The sequence below is a fragment of the Macrobrachium nipponense genome, chromosome 20 (assembly GCF_015104395.2).
Source record: "Macrobrachium nipponense isolate FS-2020 chromosome 20, ASM1510439v2, whole genome shotgun sequence".
Taxonomy (NCBI): domain Eukaryota; kingdom Metazoa; phylum Arthropoda; class Malacostraca; order Decapoda; family Palaemonidae; genus Macrobrachium; species Macrobrachium nipponense.
The window spans coordinates 66,187,924-66,205,618 of NC_061089.1; the positions used below are offsets into that span (position 1 = coordinate 66,187,924).

Genomic DNA, 17,695 nt, shown 5'->3' on the forward strand with positions numbered 1-17,695 from the left:
TCTCTATACATCGTACATTTCGTTAAAAAAATATTCTGGAGAGATTGAGGTGCAGAAAATTTATGGGTATTCTACAGTTATATGGTTTCTGTGATTATATAGTCATATGACTGGTAAAAATGTTCTGTTACAACAGAATTCCATCTAATAAAAGGAGCCCATAAAAACACCAAAATATAGAGAGAAAAGTACTGTATTTCAGTCTCTGAAATATAGTACTTTTCTCTATATTTTGGTGTTTTTTTATGGGCTCCTTTTATTAGATATAGCCATATAATTACATAAATAAAGAAACCCACAAAATTACGGTGTATAAAGTGTTTACTTATAAATGCTTATATTTTATTTATAAGTAAACACGATACACAGTAATTTTGTGGGTTTCTTTTTCAATCTTCAGAAGAAACTGAATGAAGTTTTTGTTTGGTTCATTATATAGACATACTGAAATCAGGAATGAGATAATGCTGCAGGTGTCCAGGCATCATTACAATCGACACGAGTTGTGTAATCTTTCGTCTGGCTATTAAGTCGAGACATCGAGTTAGAAAAGCACGCATGACGCCCAAGCAGGCTTCTAAATTCTTGCTGATGACTGAGGAAAAAAAATTAAAAGATGAAGGACGAAGTAACTCAAGTCACACAGTTCCAAAATACCAAACACTGCAGTGATGAAAATTTTTATTAAGAAAGGACTAGAGAAGTGTCATCAGTATGAACTTGATACCCCACTCCTTCCATATTTATGTATTAATTTATTTAGTTATATATTTATTTATAATTTTTTTTCAACTCGACAGACTGAGGCGTTAGATGGCGTCTCTGTCTCCCCACTACAAGTATTATTTCAGCCACTACTCCCTTTAGCTCAAGGAAAAGATTTCCTCATCAGGCGTAACACCCGTCAGACCTACTCATTTACTCTGTAGAGATCAGTAAGCATATAAGCTTTAGCACTCTTTTCCTCGTTCCATTCTCGTCCAGGAATAAGACCCTCTGATTTTCATTAGTTTTTTTTTCCTCCATTTATTTTATTTTCGGGTCAGGGCTAGATAAATGGATACTGAGTATTCTAAAGTCTCTGATTTTTGTTAGTTTTTCTCATCTTGTTTCTTCGAGTCAGGGCTAGATGAGGATACTATTTTATACACTGAGCTAAAGGGAGTAGTGGCTAAAATAATACTTGTAGAGGGGAGACAGAGGTGCCAGCTAACGTCTCAGCCGGTCGAGTTTAAATGTAATAATAAATAAATAAATAAATAAAAAGGAAGGAATGGTGTATCAAGTTCATACTGACGACAATAAAAAGTAAAAACACATATGAAAAAAATCAACAAATAACAAAAGCGAATCAGGATTAGCAGCAACCGGTGTCGCTGGAGAGCATCTGTGATCAGCTGTGCTCGCTGTGACTCACCAATAACCTGCTGATTGGTATTCGTCTCAGCTATACCACGGGATATGCAGATAGTATGCAAGACCATCTTCATCTGATGCTCGCCTCATCAAAGCAGTTTCATCCTTACAATTATATCCTCCTAAGTCGAACATTTACTTTAGAATAAAAATACGTAGAGAAAAATATTAGTTAGTTATAACGCACCATCATAAATTACATCTCATTAAAAAGTGCGTCTTCCGTTGCATCTCATTAATCAACGTAAGTCATTAATCCTAACTTTGTTAACGAGTATGAAAAAATTAAGCTGGTCGTTACGTCAAAAAGAGATAGGTGGTTTTGTATTATGATGCTGTAATCTATTGCTATTCATCATGACACTATAAAGATCAACTTGATCATTATCCCGTCCACTAAGGTGTGTTTTAATTGGGCATCCTTTACGTTGTGTAATGTTTATCGCATTACAATACTTGCGAAAAGGTGATTTACATAACATATCTTATGATAAAATAGTATAATAATCTAGCTACAACTAACTACAGACATCTCTCACATATTTAGTAGTTTCGTGAAAGCTTGTGGAAGCACTTGTTCAATCAAATGCTTTATTAAAAATGTTAATCTTTTTATTTTTATTACAAAATCATTCCAAATTAAAAAGAAGGTGCAATACATTACTGCCCTAATACCAATTCTCCTTGCATTTTGGTACATTTTTATATATTTTTATCTATTTTAGTTTTCTTTTTTAATAATTGGGTCTCTGCTTTCTGTATTTCCCTTGACCTCGTCTTACTTCTTCCTAATTCATGGAAGCTTGAATTTCAAGTCAGTGGCCCTTGTGGGCTTGTTGCATGTGAATGGGTTTCATCTTCTGAATAATAATAATAATAATAATATAATAATAATAATAAATAATAATATAATAATAATAATAATAATAATAATAATAATAATAATAATAATAATAATAATAATAATAATAATAATAATAATAATAATAATAAATAGTTGAAAATGAATTATCTTCTAGGATGCCAAAAATTTTTGAAGATTAAAAGAATATAGAAGAGTCTCATTCATATTGCGTTTCATTTGCAAATTTGATCATTTTTGGTTCGATCTCTGCGGTCTTAGGAGTTTGCTTAATTAGATGTATACTTATAATTTCACCCATTAAAGACGGTTGTTAAACTGTTAGAATGCTTGGGCTGAAATGACGATCTTTGGCAGTACGTCTTGATCTATTTCAGCTTCTCCTGATTCCAGTCACTGGATCTGTCGACAAAAATGAAGGGTAGTAGGTAATTTCGAAAATATAGTAGACCTGGTATTCTAAGCATGGAAATTGGGCATCTTCAAATCTCTCATTACAAGGAATATGACCCATCCTTATCAGCCAGTTTTGTTCTGTCAGCATAATCACCCATCTCGAGATCTATATGTAGTGTACATATACAGTAGCGCATAGATATAATCAGAAAAAATATTTTACATTAAAATATTTCTTTCTAGTTTATATATGGTGTTTTGTCAATCATAATTTAAAAAGGGACCGTAAGATTACAATATATTTATAGTTAGTATCATTATCCTCTCCGTGGTTAATCCAATACTTTGGTTCATCCAAGACAGATTCTTTATATATATATATATATATATATATATATATATATATATATATATATATATATATATATTATATATATATATATATATATTTTTTTTTTACCTGCAGATCAACCTCATAGGTATGATGGCCTTAATATGCAATGACACGGTTTTATACTACTTCAAATCCTGGTGTTTAAATCCAATTTTTTTTCATGTAATTGTTTAAGAATGTCTTAGAGTAAAGGCTTCGTCTGGAATTAAACTGGCTATATGCCAGCGCGGGCTCTTGCTCCAGGGATGCGAAAAGGTAAAAGGGCATGCAGTCCATGGTTTTACTTTCATCTCGGCCAAGTGAACACACACACACACACACACACACACACACACACACACACACACAAACATATATATATATATAATATATATATATATATATATATATATATATATATATATATATTCGCGTCTTGTACAGAATGATGTGATACGTAATGCAGGTTCATGAATGCACAGTATCAGTGCAACTAATTACCATTGTTTTGATATTCCGTTCAGAAATCGAAATTCGTTTGACGGTTATCCGTCGTTTTGTTTTGCCTGTTTCCGATTCTTTTCCTAACTTCCTTACTATGATTACATTCCACAGCGCAAAAGGCATTCTAGGCTGCAACCAAGCTTCAAAGACTCATAAATATTAAATCTGTATATTATTAATGTTAGATATAAGCTTTTTTTATAACAGTATTGCCAGAGCTAATGCATTATTTATCAGAAAATAAACTGGTACGAACCGAACATGTTTGGTGACGTCTGCTGCGTTCTGGAGTAAACACCTGATCCAACACTTGTGTCTACAATGCCGGAAATATTTAATACTACTGTACCGTGGCCCCCTGACATTAGCAGACCACAGGGAACAAGTGAGATCTATAGTTTTAGAACCAATTTAGTATCGTAAGCTCAGTTTAAGAATTTAAATCCAATTGTTATTTAGGTCAGAGGGTCCTCTGTCGTCTAGGGTCCAGTGTAAATGGTAAATGTGAAAAAATAACCGGAATGGCCAACAGTGGTGAATTGTGACGTTGTAGCTTATATTTGTGTTTTAAAACGAATTTGATATTGATTTTACTGGCAATACGTAGGTTCGTTTTTTAGTTTGACATTGAAGAAAACGACGAATATCTAGGAAGAGAATGACATCAAAATCAGTCAAAAAGGGATTTACCCTCATCGATTCCCCTAGTTAGGTAGTACTATAACCAAATCTGTAAATATTAATTTGAAACTCATAGGTAGTCAAGTACAAATGTAAGCAGTAGCCTAGTTTTCTTATAGGTAGCTTTTTATATGATTTTGATAACTTGAACATTCATTTCCTTGGGAAATGCTTGGATAACCTGTTGCACCCACTCTGTATATCTAGTAGCTAATACCTAGCAGTAACAGGCTACTACAGTGGGAATCCAGTCAGGGAATATGCAGATTATTGAAGGGAAATGCATGGATGCCTTGTAACCTAGGTTGGCTAAGTCATACTATGTACCTGAATTGGGTTTGAGTGTTAACTGAAACACCCTTTCCCCCACCTAACCTGATGTAGGGTGCAATAACTCATAGAGTGAAATGAAGGGATTTATAACCTTACTTATGATGGCAGGTCTTGTGTGATTATACACTTCAACCTAGCTTAACCTAGGGTCCATAAATCATAACGATATTATTTGCCGGCATACATGGCTTACCTTGAGATTTTTTTGCCCTCTTAAGTACTTTCCCTTCAAGGATTGTTGTCTCAGAATGTCTCTGACCCCCAACAAACCTACTAACAGTAAGAATACGATGTGGTCTCCTGCTGTGATTGCTTGTTATTATTGAACAAAGGGAGGGAGATTGTAGTTGATTAACCAATTAGAAAACCGTATTTGATTTTTTAATTATTTCCAAAGTAATCATTGTTTTAAGGAGCTACATACAGGCAGTCCCTAGCTTGCGACAGGTATTAAAAACTATGTAAATTGCATTTTTATTGCGCTTTACATAAAAAAATATTCAAATATTGATTATTTTGAAAACCACTAAATATTACAGACTTAATGCATCCAAGAGCTTGGTACACGATGGGATAGTAGAGGTCAAGTTTTCAGTAATGATGTTCCAGCATTTAGCTGATTGACCATTGACTCAAGCGATCTGAATTGCAAGGGCAAGAGTGTAATATGTACGGTGAATAAATAAAAAAAAATTATTTTAGGTTAGGTTATTCATCTACAGACAGTTAATAAAAAGAAAATTTTTTCAGAGCACGTGAAGAATCCACTAAATTGATCACTGTTTCATTGTTGTATGACCATTTGGTACTATAATAAACAAATTCCTGTTAGGCCAGATGCAGAGGAGTAAAAATTGTTGTAATGAGGGATATTTTAATGATTATGACATAATTATTGATCTAATTGATCACATGATCTTTTTTAGTAGATCCACATGGATAATTAGGTTGTGCAGTGGTTGAAATTATGGACAAAGGGAGACATTCAGTAACCCAGCATAGCAGGATTCATTGTTGAGGGGCTGTTATTAAACTACTATGTTATATTTGGAAGCTTAGTCTGTTTATTCATGAGTTTATATCATCTTTATTAAGGTACAGTAGACAGTAGACCCATATGTAAACATTTTTCTTATTTGACTTTTTTTTTTTTTTTTTTTTTTTGCATTTTATACATTTTTTACCATTGGTATTGGTACAAACCACTCTTTGTTGCATTTCTCTTATCCATAAATCTAATTATATGAGGACCACAGTGGAAAACCTTGTGTTTTTGGATGGTGAAACAAAAATCAATCAATTGCTTCAATAGAAAAGATAAAATATGCAAAAAATGTGAGCAAGCAGATAAAAGAATGTAGTTTATTTGTATAGTAATCGGTAGTAATAATAAGAAAGTTGGAAAAGTAGTACTAAATATGGTAATGCTAATCTTAATTGTAGGAGTACATCCTAACCTAACCTATACTGTGCTTCCATAGGAAACCAGATCTTACTTGGCCAAGTTGAAGCCCCCCCCAATAACTGTAAATAAGGGTTTGTACTGTTCTTATACAGATAAAATCTAACCTAACCTAATACTATAGAGCCAGGTCCGACCTACCTGCCATCCTTTATTTTAACTTTTCCATACAAAGTGTGTGGCCTAGTATTTATAAGGATGAGCCTAATTGAAGTGTTCTACCTAGCTGAATTGTCATCAAAGAACATATGTATAGATATATATTGTGATGAGTTGTGTCAACTAATGAAAGAGATAAGGACTATATTTAGATCATACTATGCATGATTCCTTATTTTTGAACACTTTTTCACTATCTTTCGCTTTGGAGATTTGATAGGGCTATTCAGTACATTGTATTCTGATCGTTTTACTTTGCTATCAGTAGTACAGATTAAGGATCAGTACAGTTTTATGAATCTGGCCAACAAGTAAACTGCAGTATACTGTAACATGAGGAACATATCACCAAAAAGTTTTTACAAGAAAAATCATTGTAATTAAACATTTTGGTAGTAGTAAATAAAAATAGAAAATTCTTACATTTAGAATTACAGCATTCACTAATTGTTCTGATGAATGTTGGCTGGTGGCATGTAGTTTTGGTTAAATAATTCCTTGTGGATGGCTTGGGTTAGTGACTCATTTTTTTTTTATGTCACTTGGGCCCATGGTTCATGTTTGTTAGAGATGTTTGACTTAAGAGTGTTTGAATCTGCTTTCACTGATTAGGTTGACTGAATTTATGTAAATATTATGCCTTAAGTCACCAATACAAAGTTTATAAGTAAAAAATCAGAAAGGTTACTTTGTCTGAAAATTATCAAAACAAAAATGACAAAGATTCATAGAAATTTTTTTAATATAGACTTATCATCTGCAGTGTGCAACTGGGCTTCCTATTAACCTGTTCAGTTGAAATTGAAATTATGGAGATGCACCCTCTATTGACTTTTTAAGATATTTGCAAAATTATTATTTTACCTGTTTACTGTACTTTTAATCTTTTTTTGTATTTTACTGTACATATGTATTAATTCTATTATGAAAATACAACTTATCTTTTTAAATATCTAACTTCCCTGGTAGTTACATATATATAGCTTTATCCCGCCGATTCGTCGCGATAAAGCTATATATAACTACCAGGTAAGTATATTTAAAAACTTATTTTAAAATGAAAATACCATTTTGCTGAAGACATTCCCAAACCAGGAAAATGCCATTGAATCATTTAGAGGTATGGCTCTCTTAAGAACTATTGTCTTTAATTATATGAAAATTCCAGAGTCCTTGATGTTAAAGTAATTAATGGGGTGATTTTGTTTCTCCTAATGAGAGGAGCTTTTATACATCTGTTATCTGCTGCAGTAGCTTATGTTAATCTGCTATCACACTTCAGATAAGCACTTTAGACCCCTGCGTTGTCATTTATAGATAAAAGGGGAGGCATCTTTATCTGTGGCTTTATTTCAGTTGTCATGTGATCTTTATTTCCTTATTAAAAAGGTATTGAAAAAAAAGCCAGATAAAATATATGAATATGGTATACGTGTACTGCACTTTACAAATTTTAGACCAATGTTTATACAGTATTTTCATGTACAAAAAAATGTTGTCTGTGGATTGTGTATGCATTCCAGTAGAAAAATCCTGGGATGCCACAAACATTTAATGATAACAGTGGCATATCTTTTGACACACAGTTGCAGATTGGTTGCGCTACTAGCTTGATTCATTGTTTCATTCTTATACACTACAGTACAGCATTTTCTTGGTCTGCTTGCTCTAGGCTTCAGGTACATTTTCTGAATGTTTAAGTTTCTGTATATGTAGCATATGATAAGCTTATATGTTGTTGCTTAAAATAGTAAGAACAATTTATAATACAATAATTTACGAAATGTTCATGTAAGCTTCATGTGATCAAATATGTTAAGTAGTGTAATTTTAAGTAGAGTACTGTAGTACTATGATTACCTTGTATTTCTGTAATCACAATTTTATTTTTGTCAACTTCAGCACAGTCTCTCATTCTATACACTCATTTTAGAACAAGTCTTAGTGTTATAAGAATTCACCCAAAATTCTTGAAATCTTTTATAGCACAGACTTGCTGCGACCAGTAGTACAATACCATTCGGAAACCTTTGTTTTAATGAGCTGAACTGTGTATTCCATTATTGAAGAACATTGTGTTAACAGATACTATCTCTTTCATCTTTTGACAGAAATGAGTGCATCTTGTCCCCCACTACAAAAAATTCCATCAGAAGGGAGCAAGGCGGAGAGGCTGAGATGTCTAGTAGAGAAGTTTACTTCAGAGTTTTCTGCCAAGCCACAGTTCTGTACCAGAGCTCCTGGAAGGTGAATTTTTACTATAGTACTACCAGCAAATTTGACTATTTTTTTCTGTACAGTATATCACTTCATGCTATAAAGGGACTACTATCTCAAAATCCTATCAGATCATTTTAATGAAACTGAAGTATGCATCCTAGCCTAATTTGTCTTTGTGAGTAGAGAATAATGAAGATTTATTTGCATAAAGAATATACAACATGCATTTTTATGTATTATTTGCTTTTTTTATGGTCATGCTTGTTGTGAAAGAGATTAGTGCTTAAAATCTGCAATTTTGAGCCAACCAGATTGTTAAATGGGAATATACCTAGTCATTTGTGGAATGTATGTACGTGGAGAAAGCATACAGGACCCTTAATCCCATCAATATTTTTCTGGGTATAATATGCTCGGCTTCACTAAGATTATCATTTTAGCCTAGTGTTAGTCGTTCTTTCCAGTTGCCCATTTTATTTCTGCTGGAGATAGCTTTCTTTGCTCTTTCATCTTAAGCACTTTGTTAGTACAGTAACTGGTAATCATTCCAGTACATATAGATGTACTAGTTGTTCATACGCGAACAAACCTTCGGTCTTAACAATAGGATAATTTCTTGCGCCTAGCTGGATCCGGTTAAAAAACAGATGAAAGCAAGGAATCTTGTGATATCTGGCAATGCATGTGTAGATCAGGTGAAGGATGGTCGAAGACCATGCACCTATTTACTATTTAGGTCAGTCTAGGCCTATGTTATGTATATCTTGCAATAGACTATTTGCATGCCTAAATAATTTTTTTAAATGGCTGTTTGTCACAATTTTTTCAGGGTAATCCTTCAAGTACATTAAACTTCTTCATTGGGGAATATGTACCATGCCTGTGACATTGCATCAACTACATATTTAGATTAGTACTAGAATATTTGGAGCAGAGAAAGAAAACTTGTCCTTTACTAATATAGCATGTAGTATTTATTGATATTTTTGTTGACAGAGTGAATTTGATCGGTGAGCATGTTGACTACTGTGGCTATGCTGTTTTTCCTATGGCCATTGATTTGGACATCTTGATCGCTGTTGGCACCAACACTACTGGCAAACTCAATCTCATTAATGTTGATGACAGCTACCCAAAGTTCTCCTGTGAAATTAACAACTTTGAGTAGGTATCTAAACAGTACGTGTGAATGTACATGAGTTTTATGAGCAAAATATTCTTATGAAAGATAGATTTAACTTTTCCTTTGCATTTATGATCATCTTGGGAGTTAATATAAAAGTAATCTCCTTCATTTCATCATTAGCAATGTTCTGTGCATAAAGATTTATCTAACCCATCCCCATCAGTTTACATCATGCATAGGGTTTGCTGCCATGTCTCGTAATAAAACAAATCAATTCCCTTTGCCAAACAGTGACTGCTTTCACAGCAGAATTGTGTGAAATGAATTTGTTATTTTCAGTGAAGCAGCCAAAGCTGCAACTGATATGACCAGATTAAATTTAAGTATCATTCTCAGTGATCTTTCAACATCTTTAGGTCCTTTATCTTTAAGGAATGGCAGATTTTATCAAATAATTAGTCTGATAACAAAAATTGAAATAGACCAAGCCTTTCATTTTTTAATAAAAAAAGTCTGGTTCAATACATTAATTTTTATCTCCTCTTCAAATTAATCAAGCTCGTTTGACATGGATACTTGATGAATAGCCTTCATGATCAAATTTCTGTATGCAGAGAATGCAGTTCAGTATTGACAATCATAAATATCTTGTGCAGATGTCCTAATTTCCACCAAAAGCAAATGTCATCTTTTAAAAAAAATTATTAAGAAATATCAGAATTGTCATCTTTTTCAAGTTATCCAGTTATAAAATTTTTAAGGAACTGGAACTTATTAGATGAAAAATAAATCTCATTGTTGAAGACAAACTTTTAGTGTAGCTTTTTGAAAGTTGAGTATTTCATCTCATTTGTCTGTTTAAACTACTAAATAATTTTAAGTGTTCTTAGCTTAGTTAAAGATATACTTTGTAGAGTGTTTCTGTTTTTCAGCAGCTATCTAGTTGTACCACAAGTGTTACCTATAAACAAAATAAGAGGATTTTACAGTGTATACAAGACAAATTATATTTATTTATTAGGTACTACTTGTTAATTTGTTGAAACATCTGTCATGCTGGATGTTAATCAGTTACATTGTAATGCCACAGATACTTTTGTCGAGACCCTCACTTGTTAAATATTTTGCAATTTTGTACACTAAAACTTTTTTCTAGTGAATTCTTAAAAGTGTAAATGTAAGCACTTATAATTTTCCACATTACAGGATAGACAAGAGCCACCCCACTTGGTACAATTATGTACTGTGTGGAGTACAAGGTATACAAGAAGAGGGGGGGAGGAAGGAACCTTTTTCTGGTCTTGATATGGCTGTGAGTGGGAATATTCCCCCGTCGTCTGGGCTGTCTTCCTCCTCTGCTCTTGTTTGTGCTTCAGCCTTAGCCATTGCTCATGCACACAAGCTTTCGATAAGTAAGGAGGATCTTGCCGAGATCTGTGCTCGTTGCGAAAGGCATGTAGGAACACAAGGTGGAGGAATGGACCAGGCCATTTCTTTTCTAGCTACTGAAGGTATGATATTTTACCACTTTTTCAAAGTTGTATGCTACCTACTTTAGGTTACTACTATTCAAAATTAAATGTGATTATGCATTTAACTGGATGAAATTTAGCAACCCTATGTCTCAGTTTCAAATTAAAAAGTTTAACAGAACTATTTCTATTTCCTCCATCAAATTTATTCTGACTTCCATTCACATTTGTCTGCTTAAAATTATTACATGTATGACACAGAAACATGGAATGAAGTACTGTACCTACTATTCCTATTTATTATAACCTTAGGGACAGCAAGAGTGATTGAATTTAATCCTCTGAGGTCAACCCCAGTGAATCTGCCATCAGGGGTGTCATTTGTGGTGGCTAATAGCTTGGCCCCCATGAATAAAGCAGCCAATTCTTATTATAACTGTCGTGTCATGGAGTGCCGTATCGCTTGCCAGATTATGGCAAAACAGGCAGGTATAGTTTCTTCTATGTTAATTTTGTTGATATATTGATAGAGCAGTTAAAAATATCAGGTACTTTCTAAGTACATATATATCTAAAGTTCAAGAAGTCTAATATACATCATAACATAGAAGCACTATGATTTAACATATCCTAAAAATCAACAGGTCTAGCATGGAAGGAGTATCAACGTCTTGGCCAACTGCAGAAAGTGCTGGGTAAAAGCCTTCCTGAGATGATGACTCTTGTGTCACGCACTTTTGAATCTCGCCCATACAGCAAAAAAGAGATTTGCAAGTTACTTGGTACTTCTGAGGAGGATTTAGATAAAGTATGAGTGATAGCTTTTTATCTGAATTTAACTGTACATATCTGAATTTACTTAAGAATAGATAACATCTTTGATGGCTTGTTTTTTTTTTTTTTTTTAAGCAAATCTTCCACTTTCAGTTATGCTAAAATATGTCAAATGATTTTCATTTTCAACATTTGTTTTTTTATCTTTTTGCAGACTACCTTAAGTGAAAACACTAGGCACATCGAAGAATTCTTACTTCATGAAAGAGCGCAACATGTTTTCTCAGAGGCACATCGTGTGTGGGAGTTCAAACGAATCTGTGATGATAAGAGTGAAAATTGTGTAGAGGAACTTGGGAAACTGATGAAAGAATCCCACTTGTCTACAAAACTGCTCTACGAATGTTCACATCCTAAACTTGATAAACTAGTGGACCTTTCCGAGGGTGTAACATTTGGTGCCAGGCTAACAGGAGCTGGGTAAGTAAAAAGTACTAATCGGATACACATAATTCATAACCCTTACTTTTGCAAATTCTTTTTAATAGTCTGTAAGATTTTTTTTTAATGTCGTTGGAATTATGGACAACAGGTCAGTTTCAATTTCTCAATAACTTTCAAAGCTTATGAAGTACTACTACTATCATAGATATAGATATTTGGCATTATGCCAAGCACTGGGGCAACTAAGGCCATTCAGCGCTGAAACAGAAATTGACAGTAATAGGTTTGAAAGGTGTAACAGGAGGAAAACCTCACAGTTGCACTATGAATCATTTGTTAGGAGAAGGTGGACAGTAAGATGGAAGAAAGAGAATATGAACAGAGGTACAGTAACAGGAATGAAAGTAGTAGCAGCTAGGGGCTGAAGGGATGCTGCAAAGAACCTTAAGTAAGACCTACATTGCACTGAGTGAGGTGCACTGATGGCACTAGCCCCCTACGGCTTAATACTATCATGTTTAGAGGTTTTCGTTCATACTGGAATACTTTCAGGTCCAGTGACTCTCATATTTTGCTTTAACCTATGACTGGGAATGAAGGCCAAGTATATACACAGAACTCTATAACCGTTTTGTATAAACATTTTTCCCTGTTCTCATATGATCCTTTTTTTTATCCCTTAGTTGTTTCTTACATTTTGTCTAAATCATCTCTTATGTAGATATTCATTGAATTTTTTCTTGCATGTCATGTAGGCAAAACTGAAGGTCCGGTGTCAAATCTCTTAGATCTCTTCCATTTTTGCTATCTGCCTTTACTTTTCTTCCTGTCATCTTGGCCGCTTCCCACTTAATAGCCCCGCCTTGTTTAACTGTTTTGCTCCAGTTTTTACTCTTCATTAAAGATTCATTAGATCAGTAACATGTTGGTATGGATTAACTACTGTACTTCAGAATATAATAACTTGTGAAACCTCAAAAATAGAAAATAAGGACCTAAAACTAAACAGTAAAGCAATGTCAATTAAATTCTTAAATGAAGTACTTCCATTTGACAAGTTACCTGTACAGTAAAGCTTGCATTTTACAGTTTCTGATGACCACCCATTTTGTTTCAGATGGGGTGGATGCATGGTTGCTATGGTCAAAGAGGAAAAGGCTGAGGAGTACAAGGAATTGTTAGTGGAAGAATACTACAGTCAAGAAGCTAACGCTAAAGATAAGGATTTAAACTCTGTACTTTTCAGTTCTCAGCCTAGCCCTGGAGCTTGTATTTATGAATTTTAGTGCAAAAGCATTTTGCACTTTCAAGCAGTCTGATGTAAATCTGTGGTTACTTTCTAATTTTGTTCTTTTGAACAAATACTTGAATTTCATTGATCATATGCCTTGTTTTGGTTTAAAATGCACATGCGAGAACCCAAAGAATTTGTACGAAAAAGGTCTACTATGTCTGGTGCTTAACACTGAAGTTTGACTTTATTTTCTAGTTTCTTGTGTACGTATTTATTTGTTATTGTATTTGTTGGTGTCTTTTCTGTTTTTTTCTGTCTTCCTTCTTATTCATCTTTATTTATTTGGGTGATAAATTGTTTTATCATTGTATGTTGTAGACACAGGAAAATTTTTTTTAAATTCGATAACTTAGAGTTAAAATAGTTAAGTTTACTATTATGGAATAAGAATTTTGAACTTTAATACAGTAATTCTATAAAAGATTGAAGATTTTGATCTTTGGCCTATAGAATTGTAATTAAATTGCAGTTTTAATTAGTTTAGATGATAGTTCACTAGCATATAAAAGAATATTTGATATTTTTTCCTGTGATCTATAATAAAGGATTTCAGTACAATACTTACAACTAACTAATAATTAAAATGGGCCAGTAAGTGAAATAACATGGTTTTATGTAATATTTTGTACCTGAAAACTGTCTAAAAAATAAAAAAAAGTGTTAGAAGGTGCCATGAAAGCTAAATATTTAACAAGAAAATGTTAGAAAGTGCCATGAAAGCAAAATATTTGGCAAGAATATGTAGTATATTAGAGGTTATCAACATAAGTTTAATCTGCTTCTTTATTGTTTGATGTACTACTGCATTTATGAACTTCTTTCCATTTTATTTCAGGCTGTTTCTAAGAAAATAAGTGTAACATAATAGCATCAGAAGCTATTATGTTACATTTAAATTTGAACTATTTAAGATGAATCATAGATCAGTAGTAATGTGTGAATCAGTATTTTTTTTAACATAGGACTATATAGAAAGTTTACATTTATATTTTTTCCCTGAATTTTGGTTTATATTCCTTGATAATATTCTTGTATGGATAACAGCTAATTTATTTTTATTAAAAGCTGCAGTTATTTTTAATAGCATGGCAAATTGAACAGATTGCAATACGTACTTGTTTTTTATATTCCATGATGAAATTCATTTGATTTCATAATTACTGTATAAATATTTTTGAAGAATATGAATTTTTAAACCATAAATTCACCAAGAAGCTATACTATATGTATTTCCTACCTCAATGGTGTTTGTAAACAGCATTGAGAATGTAATGTACATCATTGCTAGTGAATTTAAAAGCATTCTAAACTATGTTAGCACTTTAAATAAGGTTTTTATTAAGCAACATTCAAGAAATGTTATTTCAAGTTCTGCCTTTGTATTTGAAAAAAGTTCAAAAACTATTTAGACTACCTACTTTGTTACCATTTCGTCTCAGGTTATGGAAAAGAACTAATCTATAGTACACAACATAATGTACTTGGGATTTATTTTACTTCTAGAGAAGAATTTACATTGGTAGTAAATTCCAGCTTTTTTGTGTCACATCTTTGAGTTCATTATATTGATTGCTTTACAGCCATATACATTGTATTTATAGCAAGGCCGAATATTTTTAAAATACCAATGCTGTGTGATATGATGTGCAATATTATTTTTTCTGCCTTACTTTTAAATGTTGTATTTGTCTATTATTTATTGAACGACATTATTTACGTATATACTATATGTAAGTAGATCAGAGTCAGGAAGCGCAACAGATGAAGGTAACATGTAACATAAGTGTGTACAGGCTAATAAAGAGCAAGAAGTGACGGTATCCAGTTCACACTACGTTACTGTATGTCTTTGTTGTGTAATGTAATATGATACAAAGAAGTTTTACAGCTTTTATAGTATCTCATATTACTTAACACAACAATGTAATTAAAATACCCAGTATACTAATATTTCAGGCTATATTACTTGGCACAGCAGATGCACTTCACTTTCCATCGTTTTCATAGACTAAGAAACATTATTAGAGTAAAAAACCTTAGCATGCAAAGGTGGAAAACCTAAACATTAAGGTCTTTTTATCCACACTGAAGGCCTTTTAAACATTAAGGTCTTTTTATCCACACTGAAGGCCTTTTAAACATTAAGGTCTTTTTATCCACACTGAAGGCCTTTTCACCTCTGTGCACTGCAGGACTTTTTCAATCTTTACACAGAAAGACCCTTACATTCTTCTGATTACTTGGAGGCAGTGTCATTGTCAGTTTCATAGATGTCTTATGCAGTAAAAGGGTTGCAGCCAGGGCCAAAGGAACTGATGTCATACCCCAACCAGAACTAAGGTCTCCATTCACCATTGTGAATACAGTGGCATACAGTGCTAATGTAGCCAGTACGTACTATTCATTAACAATGGTGCTAATTAACTGTTAAGTATATTAAATAATTCATGCAAGTGCTGCCACAGTTCTGAATTATAGTAAATATTTCCAGCTTGATACAGATGAACTAGATGAGACAACTAAAGAACTATAGACGATTACTGTCCACCCTGATAGTGACTTTGCACCAATTAGAAAAAAAAAAAGTTGGTTTGTGGAATGGACTTGCACAACTATAAACCTTATTTCACAGGGAATAACAGCTGCCTAACCCTTCCAATTAGCACATACCACTCGAACAAGTGGAAGCATTAATCACTGCTTCACTTTCTGTTAAGAACAAAATTTACACTTTGGTTAACCATAACTACAAGCTGCTATGGAAAAAATAAAGGTATGTATTTTTTGAAGTTTTATTATATTTACCTTAACCAGAATTAAGGTGTTGATAGTTGAGTTGTACCATTTCAAAAATAAATCCTGTTCATAAAACCTTTCAGTCAAACTACTGCTTCATTAGATCAAAAACATGACATTGTTATGTAAAAAAAAAAAAACTTGTGCTCATACAAATACTACACAGAGCAGACTGTAATTGATATTATCTGTATTCTTTATCTAATTAAAAAACTTTTATAAAGGTTCTCAGTGCATCAGTTATGAAATTTGGTTTGCAGTATCATGGACACAAAAAATATTTGTTCATACTATGGCCCCTTTAATCCTGCAAATTTTGATGTAAAGCCCCATGTGTGTTGAATATTTGTAAGAAAGTCAATTGTTAACAATATAAAAAACTTAACAAATACTCCATGTTGTTGTTGGTGCCAATAAAATAAGACAAACTGATTTTTTTTCCCTGTTTTCCTTTTATATATACATGAATTAAAACTATAAAGCTAAGTTCAATGGGATTTACTGATATTCTGAAACCAACTGATCGGAGTGAGATCACTGCAAAGACCAATTGACCAGACCTCTGGACCCCAATTCATAAGAGGGAGGCATGCGCAACTCTTACGAATAGCAAGCAAGAACTTAAAGTCGTAAGTAAGAGGCCAAATATATAGCATTGGGTTTGTCTCTTACTGCTGTCCACTTCCCCCCTTGTTAGGGATTTGATGGATATATGCTTCTATCCCTAACTAAAGAGATAAAATGGAGCTCAGTCACAGCTTACCTGCACCGTCGCCTTCTCCAGCATGTGACAACCGCTGCTCTCTGCCCACAGGAAGTGAGAAGAAAGGAGAAAGGAAGAGGAGCCAGTTACACTCATTCATTCTCCATTCATGCGATTGCCATAAGGATGAGATGCAACCTTGTCCTGTTAAAGGAGCTGGCTGACTTACGCAGCTTCTTCCTCCTCTCATATCTCCCCCACTGCTCCTCCGACCAGGAGATACAAGTGTCACAAGTTAAATCTTTGGTACACTCCCGCCCTCGGCATCTTGCGAAGAGGGCATGAGGGTCAACATCTTCGCTTGAGTGAAACACTCCACATTTCCTACCCCCCACTCCAGGACATGTTCTCTGGTTGGAGTGGGGGCGCAATGGCTTATCTGACTCGTGGGTTTGCATGATTTGCAATAAACACACAAGTAATGACAAACAAAGGCAGATATATCCACACTTACACAAAAGAGAGCAATGATATGAAACAACAAAGGTACAATCTCACGATAGAGGCGGGCAGAGGTAAACAAGAACATCTGCACCCAATGGCAGTTGAAAGCAAAGTGGAATGTTTACGTCCAGTTGGGCAGAACTCCCGACTATCAGACAAGCAGTTACTGCCTAACT

At 33.6% G+C, this 17,695-nt stretch overlaps 1 protein-coding gene across 3 annotated transcripts; it reads left to right on the top strand.

Annotated features, from left to right (window-relative positions):
- Positions 1-3,782: 3,782 nt before the first annotated feature.
- On the top strand, positions 3,783-16,744 carry LOC135226909 (N-acetylgalactosamine kinase-like). 3 transcript variants are annotated; one of them, XR_010317319.1, is made up of 9 exons: positions 3,783-3,936; positions 8,298-8,433; positions 9,403-9,570; positions 10,739-11,043; positions 11,317-11,493; positions 11,649-11,812; positions 11,993-12,258; positions 13,340-15,586; positions 15,663-16,744. XR_010317319.1 is itself a non-coding variant. In XM_064266598.1 (8 exons), exons 1-8 carry the CDS (start codon positions 3,873-3,875, stop codon positions 13,506-13,508), a joined length of 1,449 nt encoding a protein of 482 aa, XP_064122668.1. In that variant the 5' UTR covers positions 3,783-3,872; the 3' UTR covers positions 13,509-16,744. The 3 variants fall into 3 exon arrangements, 1 of the variants encoding a protein (XP_064122668.1); XR_010317320.1 differs by lacking the exon at positions 3,783-3,936 and adding an exon at positions 7,735-7,865; XM_064266598.1 differs by having other exon boundaries at positions 13,340-16,744.
- Positions 16,745-17,695: the final 951 nt, after the last annotated feature.

Coding starts and splice junctions, on each gene's coding strand:
- LOC135226909 (XM_064266598.1), top strand. CDS start 3,873: ATGCCGGAAATATTTAATACTACTGTACCGTGGCCCCCTGACATTAGC. Junction 11,044..11,316: donor TTCTTTTCTAGCTACTGAAG/GTATGATATTTT, acceptor TTATAACCTTAG/GGACAGCAAGAGTGATTGAA. Junction 12,259..13,339: donor GCCAGGCTAACAGGAGCTGG/GTAAGTAAAAAG, acceptor ATTTTGTTTCAG/ATGGGGTGGATGCATGGTTG.